The sequence below is a fragment of the Danio aesculapii genome, chromosome 22, assembly GCF_903798145.1.
Source record: "Danio aesculapii chromosome 22, fDanAes4.1, whole genome shotgun sequence".
Taxonomy (NCBI): Eukaryota; Metazoa; Chordata; class Actinopteri; order Cypriniformes; family Danionidae; genus Danio; species Danio aesculapii.
The window spans coordinates 30,715,981-30,727,450 of NC_079456.1; the positions used below are offsets into that span (position 1 = coordinate 30,715,981).

At 36.4% G+C, this 11,470-nt stretch overlaps 1 protein-coding gene and 1 long non-coding RNA gene across 3 annotated transcripts; one reads left to right on the forward strand and one right to left on the reverse strand.

The window, feature by feature from the left end:
* Positions 1-1,040: 1,040 nt before the first annotated feature.
* LOC130216613 (stonustoxin subunit beta-like) lies at positions 1,041-10,805 on the reverse strand. The gene is made up of 4 exons (XM_056448505.1): positions 10,645-10,805; positions 6,915-6,970; positions 5,635-5,688; positions 1,041-4,019 (listed from the first exon to the last, which is right to left on the reverse strand). Exons 1-4 carry the CDS (start codon positions 10,656-10,658, stop codon positions 3,457-3,459), a joined length of 687 nt encoding a protein of 228 aa, XP_056304480.1. The 5' UTR covers positions 10,659-10,805; the 3' UTR covers positions 1,041-3,456.
* LOC130216614 (uncharacterized) lies at positions 7,716-9,675 on the forward strand. 2 transcript variants are annotated; one of them, XR_008835816.1, is made up of 7 exons: positions 7,716-7,779; positions 7,947-8,076; positions 8,473-8,531; positions 8,625-8,684; positions 8,890-9,000; positions 9,078-9,141; positions 9,571-9,675. It is a non-coding gene; the product is annotated as an uncharacterized LOC130216614 (long non-coding RNA). The 2 variants fall into 2 exon arrangements; XR_008835815.1 differs by having other exon boundaries at positions 8,912-9,000; positions 9,571-9,674.
* Positions 10,806-11,470: the final 665 nt, after the last annotated feature.

Sequence of the window (11,470 nt, forward strand, 5' to 3'; positions counted from 1 at the left end):
TTTTTTTTTTTTTTTTTTTTTTTTTGATTGGAGGGGAGGGGGGGATGGGGGAAGGGGGCACGTGCCCCAGTAGAGCTTTATGTCTAGCAACGCCCCTGATCGCCACCTATTGAATTTCACAAATATGATTTCTCATTTCAGTCATTATTATATCGTAACGATCATTTTAACATCTCTGCAGTTTCTGAACTCAAATTATGTAAATAAAAATAATTGGTTAAAGACACTTGACTTTATTCATGTGTCCACATACACAAAGAAAACATAATAGACCGTCTAATTGTAGGATTAAGTGTAATAAACTAATTTTAGGATCTTAATATTATCATACTTGGTTAAAATAATTTTGTTGTAAAATATAAAAAGCAAAAAATTATGTCACATTAAAATGAATTACCATAGTTAATCATTTAAACAATATATAATATAGTTATAAACTGATTATCTCAACTGATTATAAACTACTATATTTTACTAAACTGTCACAGCTGTTTTATATAGATATGTACTTATTACTTTTTAATTATTATTAATTATTAATAGTTAATTTGTTTCTATTGCTAAATTTTGGTTTAAAAACAATATATTGCTTACTATAAATTACTGCAGTATTTAATGTGGGAAATAATGAAAAAGTTATTAGAAAATTAGGCAAATACACACTATTAAATCGCTTGAGTAAAATATTAATATAGTGTTATACATTTATTACATGTAAAAAGATTTTTATTACATATAAAATGTATCATTGCCTGTATTAACTTGCTATCATTTCCTTCATTATAAATGAACCCATTATATAAATGAAACCTGTCTAATTTAGATCTTTCAGCAAGGCCAGCAAACGAGTCTGCTATATTGACTCTGACAGACAATAATGACTGATCATCTATGATGACTGATAGAAAACTGTCTATTATAATTAAACTAATATTATAATTGAATGGCGATCGGAAACAACGTTCCCCCCATTCGCCCGTCTCGATCGTAATATTTGTAAAATAAAGTAAACACTATTGTTTATTGTGTACAATATTTATTAATCATATATATCAAAATATATCGATGAAAGACATTCATGAGGATCAGACTATGAATATCACAAAGCTTCTAATCTGTGAGTTTCTTATAAACATTTGATTATATGGGTTTTGTTTTAATTTCATACCTCAATAAATGTGTTTTATTTCTCTCACAGGTCTGTTCATGTGGTTTAAAGCCACAGAGAGTTTAACAAATATAGCAGTAACATTAGGAGATGATGTGATTTTAACCTGTTATCTTGATATAAAGGAGATTTTCTGGTACAGACAGAAATCTCTAGATCCTCCAGTGTTGATCTTACGCACTTTTGCCAGCACATATGAAGGAGGACGATATGAAAATAGCACCATAAAACACAAATACTCAGTGAAAACTAACAGCCATCTGTTCATCAGAAATATCAGCACTGATGAATTAGCAATTTATTATTGTATCAAAACTTGTGAACCACAAAAATTTTGCAATGGCACCAGAATCTACTTAAAGAGCCCATATTATACATGAAATAGGGTCATATTTAGGTTGTAAGGGTCTCCAACAACAGTCTAATATGCATGCAAGGTCATAAAACACTTTGATGGTCTTATAATCTGCATTTATTTTTACCTAATTATCCCAACGACTCCCATATGAATCGTTCAGCGATTCATTTGTTCCCAACCCCCTCCTCAGCGCGAAGCTAATCTGCGCTGATTGGACCGATGACAGCCTGCTGCGATTGGTCGACAGTGACAGGCTTCAGCACGAGACAGAGTGAAATGCCCAGCTGGTAATCAACTATATAAAAGTAGTCACAGTGCACACGCGCTTCATAGTGTAAGGCTTTTTTCACACACACACACAACCCTCCTCAGAAGAACTGGGGAGATCGATGCGAGTCTCTCTCTCTCCCTCTCTCTGTCTCACACACACACACAACGCTCCTCAGAAGAACTAGGGAAAGCGACGCGAGTCTCTCTCTCTCTCTCTCTCTCTCTCTCTCTCTCTCTCTCTCTCACACACACACACACAACGCTCCTCAGAAAAACTAGGGAAAGCGACGCGAGTCTCTCTCTCTCTCTCACACACACACACAACGCTCCTCAGAAGAACTAGGGAAAGCGACGCGAGTCTCTCTCTCTCTCTCTCTCTCTCTCTCTCTCTCTCTCTCTCTCTCTCTCTCTCTCTCTCTCTCTCTCTCTCACACACACACACACACACACACACACACACACACACACACACACACACACAACGCTCCTCAGAAAAACTAGGGAAAGCGACGCGAGTCTCTCTCTCTCTCTCTCACACACACACACAACGCTCCTCAGAAGAACTAGGGAAAGCGACGCGAGTCTCTCTCTCTCTCTCTCTCTCTCTCACACACACACAACGCTCCTCAGAAGAACTAGGGAACGTGACACGAGTCTCCTGTCTCCTAGCTTACGATCGATCGCCATAGCAACGACAAACGGCAGTGGAACGCGAGCTCACAAAAGCCTTTAACGTTAAATCCGTAAACAAAGCGGCACGCGTCGCGTTTTTAACGTGGCTTACATGTGATAAGAGAATATAAAGAGTAACCGCGTGTACTGTACCAGGTTAACAACTCATCTTTGGGTAGAGACTGTCAATATTATCCATCTGAGCACAGCGTGACTTCATTTGACCGGCGGCGTCTGTGTGTGTGTGTGTCTAGTGTTTTTTCTGTGTTAGTGGGCGGGGCCGCAGGTTTCAAATCTCCCTGGTTTGCGCGCGTAACTACTGGCGAGGCTTGTGTTTCGTGGCTGCGTCATCGCGAAACACCTAATGACTCGTTATCAAGGTGACTCGTTTGAAGCACTATGAGTCGACTCTTTTATAGATGAATCAATAGTTTTAAACACTGTACACTTACAGATTTAAGCCGTAGCTGGATATTTCACTTCACTTAGAGCTGTGTTACACACTACATGGAAGGGCATTTTCAAAAACCCATAATATGGGCTCTTTAAATCTGCAGTACACCGACCCTCCAGGATCGATTTTGGACACTCCTGGTTTAGACTATGCTGCAGGAGAGATTAGAGCTGCTGGATTTACAACATGTTTATTCATAGTTTTCCTCCGAAACATATGAATGTGGCTGTTTAACTGGGAGAGAAATAGAGTAAAAATTGGAGTAAAATAAACAGCATGTCTCTAACGTGAATAAAGCACATCGTGCCGTTATATTTAAAATAATGATTATTTAATGATTATGCAAACCATAGATGTTACTGTTAGCTTGTAGTTATGTGTATTTGAGTGTCTGAAACCTAAAATAAATGTTATATGTTTGAAAACACTGATTAATTGTGATTTGTGACCAGCACTGCACATGTCTTTCTATGCCTCAGCTTAAATGAGATTTTAATTTTAGTAGGTAAAGGTTTAAACGTATAAACATTTTAATCACATGGGTGTGATTGTACATGTGAAAGAGTTAGGATCACACAAAGTCACTGACTCTGTATAAAGCACAAATCCTGCATAGAGGGGTTCAGTAAATTTGGTGTTGAATGTGTACAAGTGATTGAGTGTGTTTTCATCAGGGACGCTGAAGAAGGACAAAATGCCAGCCGGCTCGTCCAGATATACCCCTATTCTGTTATAAGGAGTTGTTGGGAGAGGAATATAAGCTCCCATGTTATCATGCCAGGCAATCAGTTTCCATCCAATAAAGCAGCTCAGAATCCAGGATTTTTCATTGGCTCCGAATCGACAATCAAGACTTTCTCCTTTCCGGCTGATTCCTCCATAGGACACCACCATGTCACCAAGTCCTTTCCACTCTGCCTCCCAGTAGCAGCGTCCAGACAGACGCTCTTTACACAGAATCTGCGGGAGGCCAGTAAATCTGTCTGGGTGATCAGGATAAATCATCGGCTCTGAGTTACGCACCAATGTTTTGTTGTCCTCTGCAACTGAGAGCATTTCATGTGCCGTGTTTGGATCAAGAGTGAGATTACAGGCATCTGCGAACGAGAATAGGGACCACTAATAGGAGCAAAAATGCACTCTAAAATATATACTCAACTTTTTTGATTTGCTCCCATTTTCATGAGCTGAATTCAAAGATTTTTTTTTCTACGTAAAGGCCGATTTCTCTCAAATATAGTCCACACATTTGTCTTAATCTGTGTTAGTGAGCAATTCTCCTTAGCTGAGATCCATCCACCTCACAGGTATATAAGATAACATATATAAGACAGCATAATTATTGGACAGGTGTGCTTTAACCCGCAGTCACACTACACATTTCACCCCAAAGAGTTACCTTGTTAATGTTACAAAAGTTACACAAAACGATCAAAAGTTCAAACTTGGTGAACTCTGACCTGCGAGTTCGCATCACATGATTCTGTGAGACCAATAAATCAAAACCTGACTACTCTGTATGGAAATTTTAAATATAAAGCAATTGCTTGTTTTATCAGTGTTGCATCACCTTCTATTATCCTGCCCCGTTTTGCAGTACAACAGAATTTTGAATGCTCAACTCTAGTGGGACCGCAGCTTTAGGCTGGCCGCAATAAAAAGCCACACTAAAATGAGCTGATTTATCAAACAACACAATGCCACAGATATCACAAGGCATGCTGACTGCAGGAATGTCCACCAGAGCTGTTGACCATGAACTGAATTTTTATTTCGTTATCATCAATCCATCTCCAAAGGCGTTTCAGAGAATTTGGCAGTACATCCAACCGACCTCACAACCACAGCTGCTGCAACAATTGGTTTGCATCACCAAAGAATTTTTGCACAAACGTCAAAAAACGTCTCATGGAAGCTCATCTGCATGCTCATCATTCATATTGGAGTCTCAACTGCAGTTTGTAATTGTAAACCACTTTTGTGGGCAAATGCTAACATTTGATGGTATCTGGAACTTTGGATAGTGTTCTCTTCACGAAGAATCCAGGTTTTCACTCAACAGGCAGATGGCAGACAGTTTGTATGCTGTTGTGTGGGTGAGCGGTTTGCTTAAGTCAATGTTCTGAATCAAGTGGGCCATGGTGGCGTTGAAGTTATGGTACATGTGGCATGCTATTATTGATATTTTGAATGCAATGCATAGAGATCCCTCGACAAGATACCTTGAGGTCCATTGTTGTGCCATTCATCCACAAACATCTGTCTGTCAATTCCTGGAAGCTGAAAACATCCCAGTTCTTGCATCCTGACCTGATATGTCACCCAATGAGCATGTTTGAGATGCTCTGGATCGCTGTATATGACAGCTTGTTCCAGTTCCTGCCAATATCCAGCAATTTCACACAGCCACTGAAGGAGTGGACCAACAGTCCCCAATCAACAGCCTGATCGACTATGTGAAGGAGATGTGTGGCAACTTACTGCATGAGTGGTCACACACGATACTGACAGGTTTTCTGACATTATATGAGAGAAATAGGCCTTTTGTAAACATAGTCTCAGATCTTTGAGATTAGCTTATTAAAAACAAAGAACAAAAGAACAAAAAGAACAAAAACAAGTGTTGCATTTATATCGTTGTTGAGAGGAAGTTGCATGAAAATATTTACTGGTTCTGATGTTTGGTGAAGAAAAATAGGTGTGTTGACCTACATTTTAGTAGTTCTTCTCTTGCTAGGGTCTCTCCATTATGATCCTTGGTACAGACTGTAAAAGAAAAAGGTATAATTGTTCACTGAAGGTGTGTGGAAGTGAATGTTGGAAAATTAAGAAAATGGGAAACATGACAGTCAAATTATGTCAAAAGAGTGATTTTTATTAAATGAATTTTGAATTTTGTTAAACTGTAACACAACTCCAGGAGAATAATTTTATTATATTTTAAAATATTTATGTGGTATTTTCTTATTTAATGTATTTTCTTATGTAATTTACATCATATATTTGATTGTTATTAATACATGTTTGTATTTTGAATGATAGAAAATCTATTTTTGACCTCAAAATGAAGCCCCTTCCTTTTGTTCATGGCTTTGGAGACTTTGAAGTAGTTTTGCGGTGTTTGGAATTTTACAGAAGCAATAAGAAACACAATTATTGCAACACTGATGCCTCAAAAGGGTGTAATTGTTCAAATAACATATTGTTTTAGTGTAATATATAAAGTCGTTTTATTCAAAGAGATTTATTTCAAGTGTAATATTACTGTTAAATGCACCGTTGGGACATTCTACCAGAAACTTACATTTTCACTTATAAAAAATGTGACAGGGTCTGACCTTTAAGCTTGTCATCCTCAAAAAAATAATTTAAAAACAAGCATAAAATCATACAATTCAATGATAGAACGCATCCTTGATCACTGTCAGCTTCTCTGTCAATTGATGTCACTTCCAAGTCATAGCCTTAATGGTGTATTGCACGCATTTTATGTTAAATTTAATGCAAATATGATAGGACTGAGTGAAACATGGGAAAAATTGTACAATTATTTGTAGTAAATATTTGTAGAATTTATTTGTAAAATGTATTAATAATTAAAAAATTTTTATCAATTGATGTGAACGATAACAATTTAAACTTGCTATTTGCGAAGTTTTTTTTCTAAACAGTTTTTAGCATAACAAAACTATTAAAGCTGTTGTTGGCCGAAGACAAGGACAATGACAGGGTTTGTACATTCGTAGTGTTTTTAATAAAATAAAATAAAAATTGAGAACCAAATGAATGACAATTTCCTTTACAGAACAACTCACAGAAATCAACCATCAGTCCATTTTAGGGATGAAATAGTTTTTATTCTCTGTATTTATTTCAGGGACAGATAATGTACGTTTTTGGTAGAATGTCCGCTTATATTATTCCGCTATATGCTCAGATTTTCTTTACATGTGACATTCAAGAGCTGTTTGACAGGCTAAACTTGTGCTCACCTTTTGTTAAGTAATAATCAGCAAATATCAGCAGAAACAAGCCAAAAATCCTTGGTCTGTAACAAAAAATTTAAAATAATAAAGTTGAATTTACCTTCGGCAACAATAACAGTTCTTCACGGTGAAACAAATCATGGTAACGGAACCCAGCAAACATTGGTCGGACGACGACGTGCTTTCCCCGGCCAAAAGATGTCGCTCCGCGACGGCATCAATTGTGTACTGATGGTCTGAAAGCGACGTGCTTTCCACAGCCAAAATTCGGCGCGACCGCACGGCACCAATGCACAACATGTCCTAAAATGCATTAATATATGCTTGTATACATTTAAACATGTCTATTTATATTGGGGTTGCGTGTATTTACGATTTTATGTACATGTAGTTTAATATATACCATGTCCTGATTAAGTCCACAAATGACGTCCTTTACACGTGCATTTATAGTCCATCATATACCCTTGCTGAAATTATGAAATATTAAAAAGTATTGCACTTACATCTGGGTATACACTTAATATATGTGTGTCCCAAGTGGGTACCTGGACAGATTTCAGGCATCTAAACTCATTAAAAACATATTTATCTTTATGAAATACAGAAATCACTTTTATTTACATCTTGTCAACTGACCAATTACATTCATAAAGTGTCCTGTGCGGTGAAAGGATAGTAAAGTCACTGTTTCTAAAACCATAATGCAATTTTATTGATTTTTTGCACCTAACGCTAACAAATCTCGCGATATGACCGCGGGATTCTAGGGCGCTGTTTTCAAATTTCATTTTCTTCCGGTTTTGTCCAGGACCACGAGAACATGAGGACGCGGCGAAAAGTTGGACAATGATCACAAGACTCCTACCGTGTAAGTACAGTTTGTATTCGTTTAATAACATTATTGAGTTTTACACGAAGGAACTGAAATAAATGATGCACATTGCCAGTAGCGATGTGGAGTAGCTTTGATTAGGCTAAAATTAACCGTTATGCTAAAAGTAAGTCGCGTTTGAGCAATATGTCATGTTATTACAGGAATCTGGCGCAGTTTATCAGGGGTTCCCTACACTGGTCCTCGAAGACAGCTGGTCAACATGTTTTCCAGCATCTCTGCCCATCATCCACCTGCTGTGTGTTCAGTCAGAGTTGAAAATGACCATTTCAGGTGAGTTTGGAGTCAAATGGTGTATAAATAAAACAATTTAATAATGATAATAATGCACGAATTTGTTAGAAAAGCTAACAAAAAGCTATATAGTATCATTCTATTGTAGATATGTCTCCAGCATTTATTACCATACCAGTATTAATGATTTAGTTTAGCCTACATTAATAGGCTGTCATTAACAATAAGAGCAAAACTTATGAGCATGTATATAAAAAGTTATTTACTTAATATTTTACACTAACATAAAATGGTAAATATATGCATGTAGGTGTTATTAGCTCATGTGGAGATTTAACAGGTAAAGTCTAACCACTTTTCTTTTAACTGCTCCTGTAAAATAGTTTTTGTACTGTAATTAATTAAACTGCATTAAGGTTCAAATTTGTCTTGCAGGGTGAATAACAGTCAGTCATCTTTCAGACAGAATTCAATACTCTTTCTCCAGGCCAACTGTAAGAATCATATAAGGCTTTGCATTTATTTATTTGCTGTTCATTAAATAATTTCATTATTACCTTTCTCACTGTTGTTTTGTTTGTCTGTAGAATTGTCTCCAGTGCAAATGATCCTTTGTCATCCCACTCCCTGAGGACACTCCAGAGTAGGTGAGAAACTTGTTGAATGCTTAAAAGTGTATTTAGGTGTATAATGTGTATGAGTTCACATTTGCAAACCTAGAGCTAGTTTTTATACCTGTGGTGAGTACTGTGATATTATTACTGCGTATCCTGATAAACGCTTTAGTAAATAATTGCAACTAGAAACGTTAACGTCATCATAAGCCTGATGTTAGCTATTGCTCTGTTACAGTAATTGTCATTGTGGACTCCAGCAGGTCTACATGTTCTGTTAAGAGACTGGATTCTGAGAGCGAGATCCTGTGAAGTGTTCATCAAAGCTGAAGAGAAGAACTGCATCTGTGTAAGTTTGAAATGTGAAAGAATGTGTGTGTCTGTCTGTCTGGATCGCTCTGACTGTGATTTTGGTGTCACATTTAGGTTCAGCAACTGTCCGGAGTTGGTGGATGTTCTGTCTGAGCCTGATTAAAAGATTGATAAACAGGTACAAATTTATCTTGCATTGTTTGTGTTTATTTCTGCACAATATTTCAGGAAAATATGTTTTACTACCCCAACAATTAACCCCATATGTTATATTATTTAAACTATAGATTTCATTTGTTATTCATCATTGTACGTCTCCTCATAGACATGCCTAATGTTCAGATGTTTTAAAATGTTTGTACAGACTCAGGCTGTACAAAAAATATTAAATTATAATTTTAGTGTAAGCCATGAATGACAGTCTTTGCTTGCCACAAAACTGTGGATATGGGCAGTTGTAAAATGATGAGTAGTAGGGAATGTGTATGTATTGACATTAGATACTGCTCGGCACATTGCTGTTCGTTCACACAACATGACAGTAATTCTTGATATATTGTACGTTTTTAGTTGTAGGATAATACAAAATCATATTCTCCTCCCTCAGATGCTGTGAAGTGAGTCCAGATGCTACAGACACAGAAAAAGATGCCGCAATTGAGGAACACAGCAAGCACCTTCCAGGAAGAGCTGCAGAATATTAGAAATAAAGACTCTAAAATAACATTTCACTTGTGTTGTCCATATTTCTGTGTTGTTGCTTTGTTTATTCTTATTAGATGTGTCTGTTTAACAGTGATGTACATCTGTTACTATATGCACAATAAATAATTTGCTTAATCGTAACACTATTGCATCCTTACATAATGTATTAATTATGATTTACACGTGATTACAATGCTATAAAGACGTTCAGGTACAACTGGTCTGAAATTGGACCTGATTGCATTTCACAGCTTTAAATAATAAGTTAGATTGTTTTATATGTATAATTAGGCTATTAAAACACTTATTATAAAGAAATAACACGTTTTAAAAACAACCTGAAAACGTCCAGAACATGACATATTTCGACGTGCAGGGACCGTGTAGAAAAGACGTGCGATTCACGGCCAGAAGACGTAAAAGACGTCGGTTGGATTTTCATTTTGGCACTACTTTTCAACCAGGACGCAACGTGGCGGAGCGACGTCTTTTCAACGGTAATCGGACGTCCAAATGTTTGCTGGGAAACAACACATCAACAAAAAGTTGAAGTTATAAAATATTTATAGCTCTCGCTTAATCGACATATTACATGTCATCTCTACATCCTTTCAGCAAAACAAAAAAGCATGAACAATGCATAAGCTTTTTCAAGCTGGTTTGTTTCGACAAAACAGTGAGTGATGGACACAACTCGTAAATATGCTACACAGCACGTTTGATAACAACCGCTGCAGTACTTGTCCAATGTGATGTGACGCAGTTATAATATGAACATGTGCCACAACTTTACTGTGTAAGATGATATTTTATTCGGCCGGAAATGCTATTTATGTTAAACTTCGTTATTGCGAATGTTAATCGACGGCATTAAACTGTCTGTTAAAATGTAAGGGTACACTAGCTTGGGAAATACTTTTGGGCTTTCTGAAAAACAGGTTTGAAATAATCAGACAAAAATGGGTGACAAACATACCTATATTTCTCCATCTCTCAACTTGTTAAACGAGCCTGTTTGAATGCGAAAAACTGTTGTTGCATTTAAACTTATATAAAACTTTTTCCACAACCAGCTTGTTTTCACTTTTGCTTTTCCGCGGTCAGTGTTGCCAGATCCTCTAGAACTTATCTTCTGCAGTCAAAAACAGATGAACACGTGACAAAAACACGTGAGAGTCTGAGAGACAAAAATAAATAAATTATCCAGGTTTTAGAAACTGCACTCAAACATAAACCTATTAAAAGTAGAGCCAAGCTTCTTTTATATTCCTCTGGGGACCTTAAATATTTAAATCAGTTCTTGTCATCACTGTGGCAATAAAACTGAAATATTTTTACTTAACTAATTTTAAGACTGGGCAATTTTTTTATAGATACCCTTGCAGTGAAATTGTGCTATTAAGTTGGTGCTTATTTGTAATTTCTCCCGATAAGTTGTGTTTATATGCTTCGGTATTTAAAAAAAAAAGGTTTTATTGTCAATTCGGTTTGTAACACCTCTCTTTAAAATAAAATATTACATATGGCACTGATATTTGACTCTGAGGCTCAATTTTAGATTTTCCTTTGAATTAGCAATAGTTCATGTTTGTCAGATCATTTTTGGTGGAAACGTTAGGCTGAACTACAAATTAGTTAATATATGCATTGTTTGTTTAAATGTTTAAAGAAACGGGGCATAATTGAACCATTTATAGTTAAAAAGCATTTAACCTGTATGAAAACTCTATTTACATGCATATAAGCTAAATATACTTGTTGGATAAACATTCCATAATAACAAGATAATTGTTTAATTCAGT